The sequence below is a fragment of the Mesoplodon densirostris genome, chromosome 10 (assembly GCF_025265405.1).
Source record: "Mesoplodon densirostris isolate mMesDen1 chromosome 10, mMesDen1 primary haplotype, whole genome shotgun sequence".
Lineage (NCBI taxonomy): Eukaryota > Metazoa > Chordata > Mammalia > Artiodactyla > Ziphiidae > Mesoplodon > Mesoplodon densirostris.
The window spans coordinates 8,806,373-8,829,834 of NC_082670.1; the positions used below are offsets into that span (position 1 = coordinate 8,806,373).

A 23,462-nucleotide genomic window follows, 5' to 3' on the forward strand; every position below is an offset into this window, starting at 1 on the left:
ACCCCTCACAAGATCAAGAAGGAGCTGTCTTGATGCAAGGAGAATGCTGCTCTTCATGGCTGAGTAGGCATTTCTGCCGATGGGGAAGGCTGGGAATAATGCAGATAACCAGCGCACAGTAGTGGGGAGAGAGGAGGCCAAAGAGCAGAGAAAAACTTTTGTTTAAATTTTTTCTGTCTTGCCATAAAACTTTTTTTTTTTTTTTTTTTTTTTTTTTTTGCCACATCGAGTGGCACGCGGGATCCTAGTTCCCCGACCAGGGATCGAACACGTGCCCCGTGCAGCGGAGGCACGCAGTCCTAACCACTGGACCGCCAGGGAAGTCCCAATAAAATATGAATTTTATTTCACACTGGGTTGGCCTCTTGGTGAGTACTGAGCCAAAAGACACAACCAAGCCAAAGAGCGGGAGAAGGAAGGATTATTACTTGCAGCAAGGAAGGAGATCACTGGGGATCTCTCCCAAAGCAGTGTCTTCCTGAACAGCAAAACTGGGGAAGTTTTTAGCTAAGGGTACATGCATATTCATGAAGGGGCTTGGGAGGTCAAGAGAGTCCAAGCTTTAGTTGGTTGAAGTCACGAGGGTCAGAAGAGGTCAACCTCATCCTCCCTTAAGCTCCAGTTGATCTGGTGGTTGAGCACCCGAGGGCGTTTAAATTCTTCAAAACAGCTCAAGAAAGTGCTTCAGGCTAATCTTTACCATCGTAACAGAACTGGGAGTTTACAACTGATTTATTATCTTTGCTATTGTTACTTCTCTTGCCTGGTCAGTCTTTTGTTCTTTTGTTCCCTTAAGATTATGACTGTTCTAGGGCAGGCAAGCATTGCGGCCAGGCTTACATCACAAAATGGCTTAGGCCAAAAATGGCTTCTTACGTTCTCTTTCTCTGAGGACGCTTTACCTTACCTGCTTTACCTTACCTGCTTACGAGAGGACAGGGGAAAGGGATCAGTAGAAGAATGGAAAGGTATGGCAGGGAGCAACAGACTTACAGGAAAACATGAAGGCTATAGCTGGTTCCTTCTAAAAGTGGGATACATACGGTTATCCTCTTTTCTTCGGGGGGCACCTCTTTAACGAATGAGTGTAATCTGGCGGAATTGAGGAGTTTTAATTTCAGAGTGCTTGAGATTATGACATCGTCCTGTTTCGCAGGGGTTTGTTCAAGCCAGTGCGGCAAAATCTTCACTTGTGGGTCATCTGTCACTTGGTCTCAAGGAAGCTGCTGAATTAAATTCGTAACTCAGGCGAATTAAGGGCAAAGCTGATGTCCTTAAGTCCCTCGCGGGCCATTTCCGAAATACATTAGCTATGAAAACATAGAACAACATCTATTACACGGGAAATAGGGAGATTCCGTGCCTCTGGCCCCTTTCTTTGGCAGGGACGTTGGTATTTCCTCAAAAGTCCCAAGTATCCAACCTCCGCCCCCAGCAATAGGGCTAGGTTCACAGGCAACCAGTTTTTCAGGCAGCTGCCTCCCCTTTCTTCCCTCTTCGTGCTTCGTCGGTCACGGCTTTAAACAAAACGACTGTGCGTTTGAAATCACTCTAGCGCTTTGGCACAGCGCAGGAGGGGCAGCCAAGGGCACGGGTTCCGAGAACAGCAGTCGGTAGGCAGAGATTCTGGCTTGAGGAAAACCAAAGGAACGGGGGGGAGAGGGAGGGAGAAGCAAAGCAGCTGAGTGGGAGGTGCATTCTGGGAGTTGCAGTCCGCTTGGGGGTGGCCTCCTCAAGGTTCCACCGAGCTCTGCACTTCATCTCCCAGCAGCCCCCGCGACGCAGAGGAGGCGAGCGGTGGGGGCGCTGGGTGATGAGCTGCCGCTTGGGGAGAGGGCCTGGGGCGGGTAAGCGCCGCAGACGTCGCGGGGAGGCATTATCTGCGGGCCGTGGGGGTCGAGGGACCCTCGGGCGGGCGACGACGAGGGCCGGGTGGCCGCCGCGCGTTCCAGTGCTCGCCCTCTGTCCCCTCCACGGGCGCGCGGCGTCCGCCATGGAAGCACATCCGGCTGCCTCCGGGGTCTCCGGGCGCCGCGTCCCCGGTTCTCCGGAGCGATGAGGAGGTAGGGGCGCCCCGCGTTCCGCCTCCCGCCCGCGCTCAGTCGGCCGGACCGAGAAGGACCGTGGGTCTGCCGGCTGGCCGCGGTGCCGCCCCCGCGCCTCCCCTCCCCGCCTCGCCTCCTGGGGGCGCTGCCGGGCGTCCGCCGCTCATGCCGCCCCGGCGCCCTGCCGCGCCCGGCGCCGGCCGCTGAAGCCCCGGCCGCGCCGCCCGCCCGTCCGCCGGCCCGCCCGCGCCCACCGCCCAGCCGCCCGGAGCCGGCCGCCCTCCTGCCCCCAAGATGTGGCACAGCGTCGGGCTGACCCTGCTAGTGTTCGTGGCCACGCTGCTGATCGTGCTGCTGCTGATGGTGTGCGGTGAGTGCGGCGTCGCGCGGGGCAGTTACACTCCGCGGTACACACGCCGGCTCGATCGTCTGGTCGACTGGCTCGTTTTGTCTGGTTTAAAAGAAAAAAAGAAGGCCCGGGTGGGCAAGTGTGTTCAAATCATCTGTTTTTCACTTACCTCTCGGGAGTGAGCCCTGATCCACGACAGGCCCGCTGTCACCCAGGAGAGGGAAGAACAGCATCCAGGGCTGGGCATCTTGACTCGGGGTTAAAGCAGGTACTGCTTCACCGGCAGCGTCTTGATGGCCATTCTGACAGCAGTCGGCTCAGATTTTAACCTTGGCCTGTATCCGAAGGTGAAGTGATTGATTACTCCTTTTTCTTTTTTGACACGTTCTGACTGATGATAAAGCGAGGTTTCATCACTTTCGTTTAACCAGGGTCAGGAACAGAGTTGGGTTTGAAGCACGCGTGAAATTTTTTGTTTCCTTGGAGTTCAGGCTTAAACTAAATTCCAAGCAGAAATGTTGAGACGCGGCAGGACTTAGAAACATTGGCTATACTAAACTTCCAGGGTCAGGTAACCTAACCTGTAATAGTTCTGTAATAGTGGTGCTGTTTTGTTTGGTGTGATTTTTTTTTTTCCTTAATGGAATGAGAGGACGTGAAACTTTTCTCTCAAGGTAATATTAGCACAATTGTAGACTTCTTTTTTTTAACGCACAGTAACTGATAACCACAGCTCTCTTAGCCAAGTGGCTGAGCAGGTGTGAAAATTTGGGAAGTGTTTAGAACCAGATGTCAGTGAGTATTTTTTGATAATTACACTATTGAAGTAGGGGTTCAGGTTGATGCAGTAATTGGTCAGTATTCAAAATACTATAGGGCTTATCCATTGCATGATTAATGTACTAAATGCTCAGTATCAGCCATGTTTGGAGACACTCGTGCATATACATGTATGGACTTATATATTTGTATTTATACACTAGTATGTATATTTTTAATTTTCTTTTACACGTGCATAGACATGTATATATATTTGTATTTATATACTTGTATGTGTATTTTTAATTTTCTTGCTTTTACTAAGGCACTAGAGTTAAAGCTTCTAACTTACAGCCTTTCTTTTCTGATGATAAAACAATTGGAAAGCCTTTCTCAGTTTCCTGCTTGTAATGTCAGGATTTTGGGCTAATTGTAGGTGTTTAAGATCCTTGAAGTAAGGAAAACCAGACCTATGTGATTTGTTTGGATGTGAGGAAGGAGGTAAACTTATGCTTTCTTTTCTAACTTGAAGATGCAAGCTACCTGGAGATAGGAATGTAACATGTAAACTATGTAACAACACCTTAGATAGAATATTTGCCAAACTTGCCTTTGGGGCCTCAAAATTCTGAATTGCTGCATACATTAGACTTGCTCTCTCCACTCCCAATAGCTATTTGACTTAAATTTTACTCATTTTTCTAAAAGTACCCTGCCTTTGGTTTCAGAAAACATTATGGAATGAGAGGTGACCTGTGGTCAGTAAAAGAATGCCTTATTTTGATTGGAATGGTCAAGACTAATAGCTCTAAGAAGTAATCCAAGCACTTTTTTGTTGGGAGAGTGAATGATGTGGTAGCTTCATGTTTTGACTAGGAGGGGCCTGGGGCTTAGGAAGAGGAGGGAAGGATCCCACCAGATTTGAGAGAGAAACTAGGGTGTTTTATTAGTGTGCTAGGCCTGCCGTAACAATGTATGACAGACGTGAAACAGAAGGAATTTATTTCCTTGGAGCCTGGAGGCTAGAAGTTTTATTTCCTTGTAGCCTGGAGGCTAGAAGTTGAAGATCGTTTTGTCAGCAGGGTTGATTTCCTCTGAGGCTTCTCTCCTTGGCTTGTAGATGGTGGTCTTCTCCCTGTGTCTTCCGGGGACTTTCATCTGTGTGTGTCCATGTCCTATTCTTATGTAATAAGGACACCAGTCATACTGGATTAGGGCCCCACCCTTATCAATTCATTTAACCTTAAATAACCTTTTAAAGGCCTTGTCTCCAAATATAGTCACATTGGGGATTAAAAATTGATGACACGGGTCTGCCCCAAGAAACTCATAACCTAGTTTATTTTAGAACTCTGACCGACTCTTTCACATAGCGAATTATGATTTTCAAATTTCAGGTTCCTTAGAGAGGTCTACCTTCTCCTGTCTCTGTTGATTGTACTTTCTTGCCTCTCATTCATTCTAAAAATATTTTCCACTCCCACTGTTGACTGAAACTGCCCTTGTCAAGGTTCATAACAAATGGCCTCCGTATTACCAAGTCCGTGGTGCCTTATGAGTTGTAATTGTATTGATACGTAACCTCTCATACTCATTCTATACAGGTGAGCATTCCTTCCATGAAGCGCTTCTCTTGGCTTTTGGACACTATACTTTCATGGTGTTCTTCCTACCATAGTGGTTAATTGTTTATCTTTTCCTAGCTTCTCATCCCCTAGAATTTAACTTTTTTTGATCACAGTCTATGATAGGAAATACGTTTTCATTATTCCCAGTACATTCATAAGTATATATAGATAAATTACATATATCAATTAGTTATATCCACATCTATCTACCCATTATCTCTCTTGTCTCTGAAATAAAAAGTTTACAGACTAGTACTTGCCATTACTCCATGAGATGCATGCTATTTTCTATTGTGTTTTTATGTTACATTACGTTATAATACAAATATATAGTATTTCTATTTTTGCCTTCCTTCTGTTCTCTTACTCATCTTACCCAGTTATAAAGATTTAAATAGTAACTATAACTGATGACTAAAATTAAATCTACAGCTCTTATTCCTCTCCTGCACCCCAGGTTTGTGCATCAAACTTTTATTCTCAATATCTCCACTTGAGGATCTAATAACCATCTCAAACTAAACACACCTAAAACAGAACTTTTGATTTCTACCACCTGTTTCTCCCTCCCTGCTCATATGTTGTCAGCAGCCAAGGACTTGGGTGTCATCCTTGGTTTTGCCCTTTCCTTTCCTTATAAATATCAACTCCATCTGGAAATCGCGTCAGTTTTGTCTTTTTTTTCTTCTAGTTTTATTGAGATGTAATTGACATACAGCACTGTATAAATTTAAGGTGTATGACATAATAATTTGATTTACATACATCAAGAAATGATTATCATAGTAAGTTTAGTGAACATCCATCATCTCATATAGATAAAAAATTAAAGAAGTAGAAAAAAAATTTTTTTTTCCAGTGATGAGAACTCTCAGGACTTACTTTCTTAACAACTTTCATATAGAACATACAGCAGTGTTACTTTTATTTATCTTGTTGTACATTACATCCCTAGTACTTACTTTTCTTATAACTGGATGTTTTTACCGTCATCCAATCCCACCCCTCCTCTATCAACCACAAATCTGATCTCATTTTCTGAGTTTGTTTTTAGGTATAATTGACCTACCACACTGTTAGTTCCTGTTACGGGACATAGGGGTTTGATATTTCTATACATTTCAAAGTGATGACCGTGAAAGTCTAGTTACGTCTGTCACCATACAAAGATATTACGTAAATTTTTTTTTTTTAAGATGTTGGGGGCAGGAGTTTTATTAATTTATTTATTTTTGCTGTGTTGGGTCTTCGTTTCTGTGCGAGGGCTTTCTCTAGTTGTGGCAAGCGGGGGCCACTCTTCATCGCAGTGTGGGGGCCACTCTTCATCGCGGTGCGTGGGACTCTCACTATCGCGGCCTCTCTTGTTGTGGAGCACAGGCTCCAGACGCGCAGGTTCAGTAGTTGTGGCTCATGGGCCTAGTTGCTCCGCGGTATGTGGGATCCTCCCAGACCAGGGCTTGAACCCATGTCCCCTGCGTTAGCAGGCAGATTCTCAACCACTGCGCCACCAGGGAAGCCCCGTAAATATTTTTTAATAGATTTATTTTTGTTTATAGATTTATTTCTATTTATTTATTTATTTATTATTTTTGGCTGTGTTGGGTCTGTGTTGCGCGTGGGCTTTCTCTAGTTGCGGCGAGCAGGGACTACTCTTCGTTGTGGTGCACGGGCTTCACATCACAGTGGCTTCTCTTGTTGCGGAGCACGGGCTCTAGGTGCACGGGCTTCAGTAGTTGTGGCATGTGGGCCCAGTAGTTGTGGCTCACGGGCTCTAGAGCACAGGCTCAGTAGTTGTGGTGCATGGGCTTAGTTGCTCCGCGGCATGTGGTATCTTCCCAGACCAGGGCTCGAGCCTATGTCCCCTGCATTGGCAGGCAGATTCTTAACCACTGTACCACCAGGGAAGCCCTATTATATAAATCTTGACGTTATTCCCCGCTCTGTACATTTCATACCTGTGACTCACTTATTTTGCAACTGAAGTTTGTACCTCTTAATCTCCCTTACATATTGCCTACCCTTCACTCCCCCCCACCTCCTCCCCTATGGCAACCACCTGTTTGTTCTCTGTATCTATGACTCTGTTTCTGTTTAGTTATGTTTGTTCAGTTGTTTTGTTTTTTAAATTCCATGTGTAAGTGAAATCATGGAGTATTTTTCTTTCTCTTTCTGACTTAACTGCACTAGCACAATACCCTCTAGATCCATCCAGGTTGCCGCAAATGGCAAGATTTCATTCTTTTTTATGGCTGAGTAATATCCCATTGTATATATATACTTCATCGTCTTTATCCATTTCCATTTGCGTGGAATACCTTTTTCCATCTCCTCAGTCTATGTTTGTCAGTTTTGTCTGTGGTGGTTTGAATCTGCAGATGTGGAACACATGGGTACAGAGGGCTGACTGTATTTTATGTGTTTGTTTCTCCCAGTTAGGGCGTAAGCTCAGTGAAGGCAGGGACGTTCTTTGGCTTGTTCACTGCTCTATTCCTGGATCCTATAGAGTAGAAGCATGTAGAAGGCCCTCATATATTTGAAGAAGAAATGAAGACAGATTCCTCAATATAAATTATTAAATTTCTATTACAAATACAGTCTTAAATGTGGTACAAACCAAGGTTGTCTCAAGGTGGATAACCCTTGTATTACTCAATAAAATATATTTAATGAACTGTTATGTTCAGGTGCTGTGATGGAGGTCATGAGTGTCCAAAAATTAATAAAGCATAATCCCTAGTATACTTTCTTAAATGTTTGGTAGAATTAATTTAGGCCAGGACTTTTGGGGAAACCTTTTAACTGCAAATTCAGTATCTTTCATTTGGGCTAATATTGGGCTATTCCAGTTACTTGTTTCTTCTTGAGTGAGCTTTTATAGTAGTTTGTGTCTTTCAAGCACCGTGTCTATTTTATCTGAATTAATGTTCTCTCATTATCGTTTAATATCTGTAGGATCGTGGTGATGTCTTCTCTTTCATTCTTGATATTGTTTATTTATGTTCTTTTCTCTTGTTTATCAGTCTGGCTAGAGGTTTATAAATTTTATTGATCTTCTCAAAGAATCTGGTTTTTGGTTTTATTGATTTTTTTATTTCTTTACTTGTCCATATTTTATTTCATTGACTTATGCTTATATCTTTAGTTTCTTCTACTTATTTTGATTTTAGTTTGCACTTTTTCTAGTTTCTTATGGTGGAAGCTTAGATTATTGATTTTAGACCCTTCTTATTTAAAAAAAAAAGCTATTTAATGATATAAATTCATTTCCAGGTATTACTTTTGATTTTTTTAAAAAAACTTTATTTGGTTCAAAATATTTTTTAGTTTCACTTGTGATTTCTCCTTTGAACCATGACTTATTTAGGACATTTTCCCCCCATATATCATTTTATCATTTCCTAGTTTAATTTTGTTATGGTGAAAAAGTGTATCAAGTTTAGGAAGGTTTACACTTAATGAGACGAATTAATGGTCTCTTTTGGTGGATGTTCTGCATATACTTGAAAAGAATGTTTATTCTGCTGTTATTGAGTGGAATGTTCTGTACATGTCAGGTCAACTTGGTTGATAACATTGTTCAGCAGTTCTTTTTATCAGCTACTCTGTTACATAGTAGAAATCTTAAGAGCTCTGAAATGGATCAATTGGTGAAAGTCATTAACCCCTTAAACTTACGGTACTTTTGGTGTGTGTTGGGGGTTGGGGTTGGAGGATGGAAGTTGAATGGTTTGTTTGGACTACCTACTCTGTGCCAGATACTCTTCTAAGACATAGAGGACATAGTGGAAACCATAGATAAACCATACATTTTATTTCCTTAAGACACTCATGTCTTGGGGGGATGACAGTTAGTTATTAAGACAATGAAGGATGGAAGTGAGCATGGAATGCTAAAGCAGTCACCCAAGAGAGCACTATACTGAAGAGAGAGTATCGTAGAAAGACGTAAAACTTATGTGTTCATGATGCTTAAAAATCTCAGTGGCGGTGGTAGTAACCTCTTGTCTGTGGCGTTTGCCCTGGAGAGGAAGAGATGGGAGCCTAAGAGATAGTAGCAATGGATAACATTTCACGAGTGTTTATTATGTGCGGGCATTCCTTTTAGAACGTTACACACATGAATTCTTTTTATTACCACATTGACTCTGAAAGTGGCTGCTGTTGTCCCTACTTTATAGAGGAGGAAACTGAGGCACATAGAGGTTAACTTGCCCAAGTTTCGAGTGAGCTGTTGAGTTAGGATTCATGGCCAAGCAGTGTGGCTCCAGTGTGCCTCTGAGTTATAAGAAGTTATGGTAATCCAGTTGACACATAATAAGGATTTGATGTAGGATAGAGAATGGCACTGGGAATATAACGAAGGAAACAGGTGGGAGAGGGTTATTAAGGTAGAATCTATAGCACTGAAGTAAAGCAGGGTAGGGCTGAAATACGCTCTTTCCCACCTGAGAGATGGGGAAAGGATACAATACCCATTACAGAAATGTGAAACTCAAGAGAAGGAGCTGTTGAATGAATATACTTTTTAAAGATGTCTTCAAGCCAGAGGTAGAGATTCCTTCCTGGGGTTTAAGAAAGGTAGAAAGTATGGATGAAAAATTTGGTCATCCTCTATAATAGGGGTAATATTTGGATCTATGGGAGTGTTGTGATCACCGGAAGGAGAGGAAAATAAAAAGAGGAGAGGTTTTAAAGGGGACTTTAAACCTGTCTTCCATTTACTGGGTAACAGGGTTTTGGGTGTGGAGGTATTTCGGTTCCATGTTGTGTTGGGTCAGTGATGGTTTCTCCGGGGGCTTGTCTGCTGGGGCCGCCCAGTGTGTCTTTACAGAAGGATGTGCAGTAGAGGGAGCTTGGTGGGAAGGGTTGGAGAGCATGATTGTGTTTTCACTTTGCCTGTGTCTTGGCCTTGGACATATTACTTAGCAGTGAACCTTAGCTGCCTTCTGTGTAAACGGAAAATAAGGTTATAGGATTGAAAGTGGAAAAGAGCTTTATACAAATCAAGATTGGTATTGAGCCAGTCAGTTAACCACTTAGATATCATCATGAAGGTGGGATTAACTCCATGGGAGGAATGATTCCACAAAGATAAGAATTTTTTGTTCTACTGCACCTGGGCTTTTTGAACTAAGAAGATCTTGGGTAGGAAATCATATTCTTATTCCCTAATTAGTGTTTTGTGTTTTAGCCATACTTTCACTATGAAAATATGAGAAATTTGATACCCATATTGAGTTCATTGCTGTTTTGCCGAGCTAGCCCTTTTCAATGGTTATGAGTCACTTTGAGCCTTTGATTTCTTAGCTAGAAAACGGGGATAATGATTCTTAGTCTCACTAATTCAGAGGGCTAATGAGAGGATTAAATGAGATATCGAATGTAAAGCATTTCGTGAACTGAGAACTCTGTGATTACTGCTGTCCCCTGGGTTTGTGGTGTGTTGACAGTGATGGTCCGTTGTTCAAGTTCATCTGCCATTGCTACCCTTCTGCTGCCAGCACATTTATCTTGCCTAGAAAAACAATATACGGTGTGTTTCACGAGATCCATCCCGTGAACTAATGCTTAGTTACTGGCACACATAAGTTGGGTGCTTATTTGCTTATCCCAGGACACACACCCTTTGTTGCCAGCCAGTTTGTCTGACTCACAGACTTGCCTTTTAAACTATGAAAAACTGCAATACTTCTTTTAACGATTAGTGTAAATTTTTGACTAAGTACATATAATTGTGGACAGTCCTTCTCCCTGCCCTCTCCAACCCCTCCCTCCCTCCCTCCCATTTTTCTCTTACAATCTCAGGATAAGGTATAAGACCCACGCTCCACAGAATAAGAGTAGGTAAGGAGTTTCTGGTGTCTGCATATCAGGTTTGGGTGGGAGGAACTGTAGGAGCTGTACTTTTTTTTTTTTTTTTTTTGCGGTACGCAGGCCTCTCACTGCTGTGGCCTCTCCCGTTGCGGAGCCTGTGCTCCGGACGTGCAGGCTCAGCGGCCACGGCTCACGGGCCCAGCCGCTCCGCGGCATGTGGGATCTTCCCGGACCGGGGCACGAACCCGTGTCCCCTGCATCGGCAGGCGGACTCTCAACCACTGCGCCACCAGGGAAGCCCCAGGCTGGCCTATTCTTATGGTAAGTCAGAGTTATGAATCTGAACTGGTGGTTCTTTCCCTTGTGTCTGTGGTGCCTTTTCCCCTCCCAATACACACTTCTACACACATGTTCCTCTCTTATTCATTTGATGCTGTCTTACAACCAATACCATGTAGATAGAGGATGATGCTTCATTTTGCATATGTAACGTTCCATGTGTTTTCTCATACATTCATGGTATACTAGAGAATGAACTCTGAACACATAAATTGTTATTTATATTAAACTATTCGGTTAACCAGACACAGTTCAATACTCCTTGGAGCAAAGATAGAATCATTCTTTATGTCCAACTTCTGACCTTCCATTGCATCATTCCTCACATATCCATTGTCCTCCTGCAACATGGCCCACTCATCAGCAAAGCCTGGGCAGTGTCTTTATAGCTCTCCCTTACATATTCCCTTTGTCCCATTAGTAAACACTAATGAGCTTTTGCTGCCTTTTCTCAAGTGGGATCTTCTCAGATAGGCAGTCTGGTCAGGTGTTGATCCATCTCTTCGCTGCTCTTCCATTGATTATCCTTTTCTCCTTTTCCTTGGCCACTTGCCGTAATTGATCTGCAACAGCACTCATGTTTCTTCTTTACTTCATTTCTCTTTTCGAAACATACATGTGCATCAGAATCATCTAGAGAGCTTAAAAAAGATGAGTAAGCACAACCATGGAGATTGATTTGGAGTATCTGGGGTGAGTTGTTGGGAATCTGTAGCTTCTCACAGCTCCCTAGCAGAGCATGAAGAGTAGCCAGTTGGAGTGATTCTCCTGGGAATGGCTGCAATGTGGTAATCACATATCTTTAACTAGGGTCATTCCATTGGACAATAAACGCTGTTGAAATTGCTTTATATTTACATGTGTTCTTTTCCCTAAAAGGGAGAATGTGACTTCCAACCTCATCTGATCCTACCTCACTTCCACCCCAAGTAGTTTCTCTGCTCGAGGGGTTGAAGACCCCTTGCGTCGCGGACGTTCATCAGAGGTCAGATTGTGTTAAGGTTTTAAAGAAATCGAAGCAGGTCCCAAGCAGATCAGAGGTTTTGTTTAGCCTTCATCCAACAAAAGAATTGCCTGCCCAGCTCAGGGATGGTTTTTGGGGGGTGATCCTGAAGTAAAGACTGTCCTCCAGGACCCTGTTGCCTAATAAATGTAGAGCGGACATCTTTATAGGAGCTCCTTCCCCGAGTTGTCCTGCCCACTCCCTTCCAGCCTTGAAAATCACCCGCAGCTCTCAGGGCTAGGCCACGCAGTTCTGTTCACAATACCTGCCCAGGTTATGCACACTGGTCTTGGGCCTGACAGTTGACCCAAGTTGGGTCAGAGATTCTAGGCTGTTTTTTGAGGATAGCCAAGAAATCATAGAAAGCTGGGAAAAAGCAGCCACGTTCAAGGGAAGCCTAGAAGGACATGAGGCAAGGGTGTAGAGAAACCAGATAATGCTGGAGGATGACCTCAGTTCATGAGCGCCTCCCCCTAGATCTAGTCCCTCTATGTCCCTCTCACGGGCTCTATGAGACAGCCCTATAAGCTAATAACAAATTCCCCCTTTTTTGGTGAAACTTAGTCTTAGGACTTTTGTTACTTGAATTAAAAGCTGCTTTATTAAAATAACAGGAGGTGAACTATGTATTTATATGACTTTCGACTTTGTATTTTAAGATCAGTGCAGGTAAAATACTGTAGATGCATAGGTGAGGCCCTTTTAATCACCTGCACGAATGTGACATACCAGATGTAAGTGGAAGGACAGTTTATATTGAATAACAATTTGGCCATGAAACGATACGTGCAAAACATTTCCTCAGAGTACCTGTCCCAAAGTTAAAAAAAAAAGTTAGCTATTTTTATTTTCATGTCTAATTAACATAGCCAGTGACTATTAGCAGCAGGCACTGTAGTACCTCTTTTACTTTCTTCTTTGCTAAGTCACACTTTTCCTGGTATATACCTATTGGGGTTTTAATCATGGTTCTTCTTCCAAAATAAATGTCATGTGTAGTTGTTTTTCCGTTCACACTGCCTGGCATTTTTAGTATCATCCTTTCTTCAGACGATTAACACTCTTTGATGAGCGGTCTGTTGGGGAAGCATGAGATCTTAAGAGTTCCAAGTACCGTGAGATGGAAATCCCCTTCCCCCGCATCCTCCAACCATCTTCCCACGACTGCAGCTGTGTAAGAACTTCATCATTTTACTCGGGGAATAACTTGTTGAACGTCCCTGAATTTAGCGAATACCACTGCAGTTCTTACCACCACTACAGTTTCCCTCTTAACTTTGCTCTCCCACCCTGTCATTACAGCAGCCATTGTGAACAACCCGGCACTGCGGATGTGTGTTGTTTTTGGCTGCTCAGCTGATGAGCTCCGTATCTGTGTTAGGGGGAATTCTCTACCTCACGATTTTTTGTGGGAAGCAGTGTCACTACCCACAGGCTCCTCCACCCCCAGCCTTCACACACCTTACACGCAGGCAGAATAGGGAAAAATAAGCTTCTTCTCGGGTTCGCTTGTCTGCAGATTTGGGGGTGGCAGTTAAGGAGGTGTGAAGTCGGGTGGCTGAGCTGGTGTGGCGGGGAGGGAGTGGTGGGTGCGGAGCTGGTGGCGGTAACTTGCTGCTCCAGGCTCTGGAGTCTCTCTGATTGGCCACCGCATTCTGAATTTTGACTTCAGATTGAGTCCCCTGCATTGTTTGATCACTGGCAGTGATTTAAAAGAAAATCTTTTTTTGGATTTGTTTCATTAAAACTGAGAAAGACAAAGTTTGTGATCTAACTGAATGCTCTTATTTATATCTCCCCAAACTGACTGCTGAAGCAGTCTTCAGTTCCTTATTTTGTAGATTCCTGTGCTGGGAGACTTAACTTTCTCTTAACCACCCCAAGGGCAAGAGTATTTTATGGTGGGAACCCCACTGGTGACAGCCCTTCACCATAGTCTCTTTTCAGTCAGAAGAGTTCCATTAACCTCCCTTTACTTTTCTAAATTTATGGTCATTTTATACCTAATAGCCACTGTTGGGATCTTTGATCTTTATGAGGTCAAGACTATCATCATCTTTGATTGAGCTTGCTTATAATTTCCCTGATGGTAAATTCACGTGCATCATCTTTATTTAGCACAGTACCTTGGGAAAAAGAGGGTTTTTTAACTTTTAGGTTGGGTTCTCAAAACTAACCTAAGGGGTTTTCCTTAGTATCTTTAAAATCAACCGGACTCATTAATTTAGGCCAATTAATGGTATTGGGATATTTAAAACATAGACGTCTACAGAGTAGTTACGATTTACTTAGTTTCTGACTTGTTTTTCTCCTGATTTTTCTGATTAGCAAAACCATGTATGTCCACTCTGGAAAATTTTTGGTATGTACAGAGAAATATTATAAAAAAGTGTAGGTCCCCACATTGACCTACAGATTTAATACAATCCCTATAAAAATTCTTGCTGCCTTTTTTTTTTCTTCAGAAATTGACAAGATAATTCTAAAATGCACATGGAAATGCAAGGGACTTTAGCCAAAACAGTCTTGAAAAGAACAAAGTTGGTAAACTTATACTCTTGATTTTAAAACTTAATACAAAGCTACTATAATCAAGATGGTGTGGTATGGCATAAGGCTAGACAGATCAATGGAATAGGAATAAACTGTAACATTTATGATCATTTGATTTTTGACAAAGATACCAAGACAATTTAATGGAGGGAAGAACAGTCTTTTCAACAAATAGTTCTGGAACAGCTTGGTATCCACATGCAAAAGGATTAATTTGGATCTCTCTCTCACACCAAAGTTAACTAAAATCCATCAAAGACCTAGTGTAAGAGCTAAAACTAAAACTCTTAGAAGCATGCATAGACATACATCTTCATAATTTTGGGTTAGTCAGCGGTTCCCTAGATATGACACCAAAAGCACAAGCAACCAAAGAAAACAAGATAAATTGGATTTCCTCAAAGAATAAATGTTAATTTAAGCTCCAGCATAATTGAAAACTATTGTACTTCAAAGAACATTATCAGGACAGTGAAAAGACAGCCCGCAGAATGGGAAAAAAATGTTTTGCAGATCATATATCTGATCAGCGTCTGGCATCAAGAATATATAAAGAACTCTTACAACTTAATAAAGAGACAAACAACCTGATTTAAAAGTAGGCAGAGGAATTTAATAGACATTTCTCCAAAGAAGATTTACAGATTGCCAATAAACACAAGAAAATGATGTTTAACATATTTAGTCATTAGGGAAATGCCATAATAAAAGCCACAATGATAAACCACTTCACACCCACTAGGATGACTATAATAAAAAAGGCGGGCAATAAAAAGTCTTGGTGAGGATGAAGAGAAATTGAGAACCTCTTACGATGTTGATGGGAGTGTAAAATGGCACAGCTGCTTTGGACAAGACTAGCAATTTCACAAATGGTTACGCATAAGTTACCATATGACGCAGCAATTCTACCCCTAGGTATAGTGGACCATTGAACAACATGGGTTTGAACAGTGTGGGTCCACTTAACATGCGGATTTCTTTCACTAAATACACACTGCAGTCCACTACATGATCTGAGGTTGAATCCTTGGATGTGGAACCGTGGATATGGAGGGTGGATTGTAAAGTTTCAGGTGGATTTTCAGCTGTGGGGAGGGTCTAACCCCTATCTTGTTCGAGGGTCGGTTGTATACCCAAGAGAAATGAAAACACGTCAGTGCAAAAACTTGTGCAGTTGGTCATTGCAGCCAAAACGTGGAAACTACCCGGGTCTGTTAATTGGTAAATGGTTAAAGCTAAATGTGATGTGTCTTTACAATGGAATATTATTCAACAATAAAAAGGAATAATGTGATACATGCAACAACATGTTTGATGAACCTTGAAAATATATGCTAAGTGTAAGAAGCCAGGCACACGAGACCACGTACTGTGATTTCGTCTGTATGCCATGCTCAGAACACACAAATCCAGAGACAGAAGAGTACATTAATGGTTCCCAGGGGCTGGGGAGGGAGGAACTGGGGAAGGGACTGCTAATGGGTGTGGGGTTTCTTTGGGGGTCGATGAAAATGTTTTGGAGTTTATAATGGTGATGGTGGCACAACCTTGTTAAGGTGCTAAAAACCATTGAATTGTACATTTTAAAATGGTGAATTTTATGATAGGTGAATTGTATCTCAATAAAAAAGATAATCAACAACAAAGGAGAAGTCACCTCAGATCCCACTGCCCAGGGACAGCCACAGCTCCTGTCGATTGAGCAGTTTACGAAATGTGGACTCGGTGCTAGGCACCTAAGCCCTTTATTTATTTATTCCTCACAGTGACTTTATCAGTCTTCTGTCAGGCCGGAGCCTCCTGACCCCTCCAGTGCTCTTTCCTCTACCTCGCTGTGCCTATTTTTACAAAGAATTTTGAGTGAAGAGAGAGCTTGCTGATTTGGAATATCGTTAAAATACTGTTTTATAGAGTTAGGTGCTTTACTCACACAGTTGACTAAAATATATTTGTGGTGTGGTTCAGTCAGCACTCAAGCTTAAAGGAAGTCAAAAACTTGAGAAAAGGGTTAAATCTCTGAAGTTAGTTTTTTAGTACCAAGGATTTTATGTTCATCTTTCCCCCCAGAGATTATAAGAATGAAACAAGTAAAATTAGAAACTTCCTTAAGTGGCCATTCATCTCAGCCTTTGTAATGCTAGGGTGGAAAGGCTGGTTGGATCTTGTTTCCACAAAATGCTAGTCATCAGAATATGCTATGGTCCATTGCTTTTCTATGAAACTAGAGAGTTTTAAAGTAGAAGGCATTGAGAATACACATTAGCATGGAAAACTGTTAGCAGTGATTAGTTTTGTTTATGAAATACTCTTTAACATTTCGGAGCAACCAGTCATGGGTTCAGGAGTTTTATCTCCTGTGTTCTCTTTTATTGACTGTTTGTTCTATATTAGTGGATGTCTAAAACTTAAAACTCCTTGCAAAAACAAGCAAAACTTGGTTAGTAATTTTTTTTTTTTAGGAGAGTTATTCAGACTTTTTAATGGCTTTGACCTGAAAACACTGTATTTTTAAAAATCTTGAATTTAAGATACTGGTGCTCTGGCTTTTCATCTTTCATTGTGTAATTAAAGAAAAATTATTAATTTTCTGTGAAAGTTTACTATTTCTAGAAACTTACTGAATAGTTTGGTCCTGAGAAGTTTTTACCAAAGTGCAGGTGATTTAGTAAATCCTGCCATTTACTGTCCTGCTTTCTGATTGAAGCAAACTTGTTTTTAGTAAATATTGGCATTGAGGTGTGAACGTCCAGGTAAATAGCGAGGTGTATTCTTTTTTTTTTTTTTTTTGCGGTACGCAGGCCTCTCACTGTTGTAGCCTCTCCCGTTGTGGAGCACAGGCTCCACGCGCGGGCTCAGCGGCCATGGCTCACGGGCCCAGCCGCTCCGCGGCACGTGGGATCTTCCCAGACCGGGGCACAAACCCGTGTCCCCTGCATCGGCAGGCGGACTCTCAACCACTGAGCCACCAGGGAAGCCCACGAGGTGTATTCTTTCTTCCCCAGAAAAATGCTCTCAAAAACTTGAGTTTAATACAATAAACACTCTACTTAGATATCATCATCTCATTATACATTTGATGTAGATGGACCAAGCTTGAATTCTCAATTCCATAAAGGCAGAAACTGTTTTTGCCATTCTGTAGAATCCCAGAGTTTATCTTTATGCCGTGTCCATAGTAAATGCTTGCTAAATGTTTGTTATATAAATTGTAATCACATACACATTTAAATTGCGCATACTGTTTCGTGACACACATGCCCCCCCCCACACACAATTAACGGAAATGTTCCCAACTGATAATACTGTGTGTCATAACTTCTCTTAATGTTTTTATCTCTCTTTAGGTTGGTATTTTGTTTGGCATCTTTTTTTATCAAAATTCAAGTTTCTTCGGGAACTGGTGGGAGACACAGGATCTCAGGAGGGAGATCATGAACCTTCAGGGTCTGAAACAGAAGAGGATGGTTCGTCATCTCCATACAGGATCAGATCTGCTCGCCAAAGGAGGGCACCTGTTGATGAAGGCCACTGACCTGAGCCGTGGTCCTCTGATAGTGAATGACGAAGGACACTGGGAGTCTCTCTCTGGAATGACTTGGCTTTGCAGTCTGCTAAAAGATTGAAGAACATTCATTCTTGGATCTTAAGTCCAATTCAAAAAAAGATTTACATGTAAGCCATATCAAAATAAAGGGAATTACAACCAAATCAGACCATTGCAGATTTCATCGTAAAGATAATTTTTGCTTATATACTTCTACATATATACTTATTCTTTGACTCTTGGGCTTATCTTGCACTGGCGTTAATCTGGTAAATATTACAGGCTTGAAAAACCATATTTTATTAATGTTAGTTCTATGTTGTACTTTTTTTTCCCCCACATTATACCTTGTCTGAAACTGGGATGCATTTTACGATTACTGTCAACCAGGCAATAGTCACGATGCAATGATCCTTGCCTGTGCCTGTGTGGACGTAAGGTCTGTCCTGTTGTTGGTATCAAATGTGTCAGGTTTAACTGGCTTTTAAAAATGTCCTCAAAAAGATTACACTATGATTCAGCATTGAAACGAAAAGTTATCATGTATGCAGAAAAGCACGGAAACAGAGCAGCAGGGCGTACATTCGATATTAGCGAAGCAAATATCCGTCGCTGGAGGAATGACCGAAATTCCATATTTTCTTGTAAAGCGACAACAAAATGCTTTACGGGACCTAAGAAAGGAAGATACCCACAAGTAGACGAAGCTGTGCTGCATTTTGTCAGTGAGACACATGCAAAAGGACTGCCTATCACACGCCAGGCGATGCAGCTGAAGGCAGGAGAAATTGCCAAAACCCTTGGAATAGATGAAACAAAATTCAAAGCAACAAGAGGCTGGTGTGATCGATTCATGCATCGAGCAGGACTGTCGTTAAGGTGTCAAACATCATTTTGTCCAAAGCTTCCTGCTGATATTAAACCACAGGCAGTGCTGGAGTGCTGTTGTAAGAGATGCTCCATTGCCTGTGCTCTTGATGATGCCATGGGTGCTGTGGTCTGGGAGAATGCAGACACCGATGGCTGTGATTTGAGTGATTCAGAGGAGTTAGACTCAGACTATGAAGTTATAGTCATAACTTAACCAACTTATTTCATCATACACTTTCATGTATGCACAAGGTTGACGCGATAAAGATCTGTTTAACTCTGAAAGCTGTTTGAGTAAATTAAAAAAGTAGACGTTCTACAGGATATGGAAGCATTGTGTCATAGTTTAATTGCCTGTGTGTTTTCTTAGTGATACATGTGGTGCGTCTTAAAATTGATGGCATCTTAGGTTAGGAAAAAAAATAGTCTGTAAATTTATTTTTCTTTCTAGGATAGCAATTATTTATTGGGGACCTTAATTCTGACTCTTAGACTGTTGTTAAAATACTTATCCTCTGTGAGATACATTTTGGAACACCCTATTCAAGATTTTAGAGTAGTAACGTGGGAATCTGGGCCCTATCCTCTACTTTAGGAAGAGTAGGATTAGTTACTCCTTTTGTATGGGAGGACTTCATGCTCAAGACATGTGTTGTGGAGAAAATACTTCTTCACAAACAGCAATTCAGTGACAAACCTCAGAGGTACTGGGTATTGAGGAAAAAATAGAGAGTGGGTGAAAATGTCTGCTTTACTGTAAAATGATTCTTGCCAGGTTCCCATGTTTGTCTTCACTGAACTTTGGACTGCCTGTTTCCTGGGGAAGAGAGATGTGGATTAAAGAACCTTCCCGTTTAGTGTTGCCTGCTTTATACAAGAATGAAATGCGAAGCCAAGTTATTTTATTAATCCAAGTTCTTTTTACGTTTTAAACCTTTGTTTCTCAAGAACTAGTCATTACAGAATATCACCTCTATTTTATGATGGTGTGTAATTTTGTTTGATACCTCATACTTCATGCTGATAGTTTTGTTTGTTTATTAACAGTTCATCTGCTCTGCCCTAAGGTGGTGAACACCTCTGCTGTCATTGTAGCCCTTTGGATGTACTAAAAGGGAATTTACAGAGTATAACTTTACTTTTAAATATTTGCTAAGGAGAGGTCCCCAGCAGCTGAGAGTGGGGCACAGTCTTTGTCTTTATTTCCTTAGTGGATGCAATTTTCTGTTTTTATGTGACTATATTGATTCACAAAATAGTGACACAAGTTTCAAGCATTAATTTTAATGCTTCATACTAGCTAAATATTACATTAAAATGCTCATCAGTTAGAAAGGACTTTAATGCTTCTTGGTGCTGGGAGGATATTTGAATTAGATCTTTTGCAGTCTGATATTTGGAGCTGTGGATTCCGCTTTGCAGTGGGTACCTTAGGTTTAGGTAATGGTTGCTGACACACTTTAAGTAGCTGGTAAGCTTCCTCTTGTGTCAGTATTCAGAATGATGGCCAATGTAACCCCTAAAATCTGCAAGGGTCGTCCCCAAATTAATCCCTGAAAGATGTACATGTTGGTATTATTTATTAATATTTATGCTTTTATGGATGTCTTTTTAAAATAGAATTGTATGAAATGTTCTGCTTAACTTGCTTGGGAAATGTAACCAAAGCATATTAATAGCTCACACTCTACCATGTTTTAACTCTTAGGAAAGTGAAATCACTGCTGCCAATATGAGAATTCTACAAACGAATTCCTTTGTTTAAAACGTTTCCCACCCCCCCCCCAGTACACTCACCATAGTACCTATTTCTAAGGCCACTGAGAGAGGCAGGAGAAATAGTTGTTAACACAGACTTATTTGTGTGATACAGTGTTTTTGTTCTTTTTCCTGTTTTAGTGCTTTTGTAGCTGAACTTACAGACCTCATCGTAAGTGCATTTTCAGTTTCTTAGTAGGAGACGGAGTAGTCTGTGGTCAGTTTTAAAGTTTAGAGGGTCCTGAGCACTAAACACACAAGTATTTGTCTTGTTTAGGTCCTCACAAACAGCGATGGTGAGCAAGGACGTCATCGTTTGAGGATTAATTCTAAAATGAGGATTCTGGTGGGTGCTTTTCCTTCCTAACCAACCATTTCCAAATCTTTTTCTTCTTTTGCTTCTGAAACTTCTGTGAAAATTGCCTGTATCACATTTATTGGTAGCATTGCTCTGATTTCAAGGCCAAAAAACGCCAAGTATTTGTGTGACACTGTTAAATAAGGTTTTTAATATTTACATAAAGCTAAAAATAGAATTCATCCAGTGGATTTTTGTAGTGATGTTTTCATGGTGGAAACATAAATAACGTCGTTTTGTGGTGGATAGCCAATTTATAGACATGCGGACCCATTTCTTCAGATGTTATCAGATTTAAAAACAACTTCGAACTGTTATTTTGCTGAAAGTTGGGAATATGTTAAGTAATGGATTCACAAAATAGGGCATTTTAAACCAAACTGTGTTGAAAGGTTTGAAAGTAGTACATTTTTTACTTTTAAGAGCAACAGTTTTTGAAATTATTTTAAGTCAACAATGCAGTATTTTTTAAAGTCAGTTTTTCTTAAAAGGTATGTTTTAATGTGACATGTAACCAATGTAACTTTAGCTTTTGACTGGTAAACTTCAAGTGCTTTTATATTTCAGGTTGACTTTAAAAAGCCAATGAGCAGTACTCAGAGGTTATGGATTCTTAGCAATTAATAGAATAGTATTTTGTTATGGAGTGTAGGATTATTGTCTGCTTTTAAAGTATTCTATAGTTTTTAACTTAAAGCATAAAGAGTAACATTTTATCTTATATTAATTTAAAAAGTTACATTTTCCATTTGTTAATATACATGTGTCGCCTGTTTTATGACCAGTGTTTACCCCTCTAAGTTCTATGCATAACCATTCACCAAATACTGCTGCTCTGGTTTCTTAGAGGAAACATTCTGTGCTATGCTATGATGTATTGTCATCTTGCTGCTTGACAAATAGGTTTATAAGGAATTAGAACTGTGTGTGTTAATAGTACCTTTGTATAACGAGATGTAAAATTAGAGATGAGGAGTCTGTGTAAACGATTATTCACTGTTTTAAAACTGGTCAACACTATATCTAAGGCTTCTGTGGTTTGTATGATGCTTCACTTTACACAGAATAAATTTAAATGAAAACAAAAGTTGTGTTTGTTTCATTGATGAAGAATAAGAAGCGTAGGGCTTCCCTGGTGGCGCAGTGGTTGGGGGTCCGCCTGCCGATGCAGGGGACACGGGTTTGTGCCCCGGTCCGGGAGGATCTCACATGCCGCGGAGCGGCTAGGCCCGTGAGCCATGGCCGCTGAGCCTGCGCCTCCGGAGCCTGTGCTCCGCAACGGGAGAGGCCACAACAGTGAGAGGCCTGCGTACCACAAGAAAAAAAAAAGAAAAAAAAGAATAAGAAGCGTGAAGGGTACCTTGGACATGAGAGATTGGAAACCAGCCATTTTTACCAGTGGTTCACCCTTCACCTCATTTGTCAAACTCTAAACATCTATAAGAATTAAGACAACATCTCAGTAGTATTCCTAGTGCCGTGAAAGTAATTGACTTGGAACCTAAGGGCACATAACATTAGAGCTAATTTATACTTCATGTTTAGCCTTTTTTCTTCTCATGCTTTATCCAGTACCTTCAAGATTGTTTTGCATATCTGTTTACCATAGATCATGTCTCACATTTTGTTAGTATTAACCACCAGGAAGACTGAGTGCGGGAATGGGCCAAAGCCAAGTGAAAAGATGGAGGGATGCCTTGGAACCCATTTGCAATAGGAAACCGTGAATTGCAGTGGCTGAGTGCCGAGTCCTGATTTTTCTTCATTAGTGCTCGGCTGCCAAGAATGTAGAATGGAAAAAGTGGACTGTGTCAGGGTCAGGCTTTGTCAGGTAGGAGTGTCCAAAGGGCACGGTCACTTGAGATTGCTGGAGACTGGCCGTGGGGTTTGGGCTGGGTTGTGAGAGAAGTCGGATCAGTAAGGCACTGATAAATGGGGCGAATGGAAAGGGATAGAGACTGAAGATAATAAAATGCATGTGACATATGTATATAGTGGATAGAATAGGAAGTTTGGGGTGGAGACCAGGACTTTAGAGGTGAAGCAACCATAGCAAAGGGGAATCTGAGAACTGTGCCACGTTCTAGGGTGTCATGTGGACTGTCAGCTTGGCCACTAATAGTTCTGCGTCATGGCTGGAGTTGGGATGGAGAAGATGACCATGACCTGGGGGACCAGGTTGGGGACCTGGAAGACTGATCTTAAGGTCCGGGATGTCAGGTGGCCCTTAAAAGGAGGAAGGAGTTTCCTGAAAATGAAAGAGGAGCTGTGAGAACGCTTTCTCTTCATCCTGGCCCCCGGCAACTCTCCAAGCCAGGACATGATTGTTACATACAATTAAATACTTTGGTTATAAAAATGATGCTGTTTATGGAGAACTTTGCTGGGAATGGGGGAGGAGAAAGGAGTTGAGGACAACAAAACTTCTCTAAGAATCTT

General features: G+C 41.7%; 1 protein-coding gene across 1 annotated transcript; it reads left to right on the forward strand.

Moving 5' to 3' along the window:
- The first annotated feature begins 2,285 nt into the window (after window positions 1-2,285).
- SMIM13 (small integral membrane protein 13) lies at window positions 2,286-22,099 on the forward strand. The gene is made up of 2 exons (XM_060111046.1): window positions 2,286-2,415; window positions 17,838-22,099. The coding sequence occupies exons 1-2, from the start codon at window positions 2,340-2,342 to the stop codon at window positions 18,023-18,025; spliced, it is 264 nt and encodes an 87-aa protein (XP_059967029.1). The 5' UTR covers window positions 2,286-2,339; the 3' UTR covers window positions 18,026-22,099.
- Window positions 22,100-23,462: the final 1,363 nt, after the last annotated feature.

Bases quoted from the DNA above. Each gene is read 5' to 3' on its own strand.
- SMIM13 (XM_060111046.1), top strand. From the start codon at position 2,340: ATGTGGCACAGCGTCGGGCTGACCCTGCTAGTGTTCGTGGCCACGCTG. The intron at 2,416-17,837 runs GTGAGTGCGGCG...ATCTCTCTTTAG, and splicing joins GCTGCTGCTGATGGTGTGCG to GTTGGTATTTTGTTTGGCAT.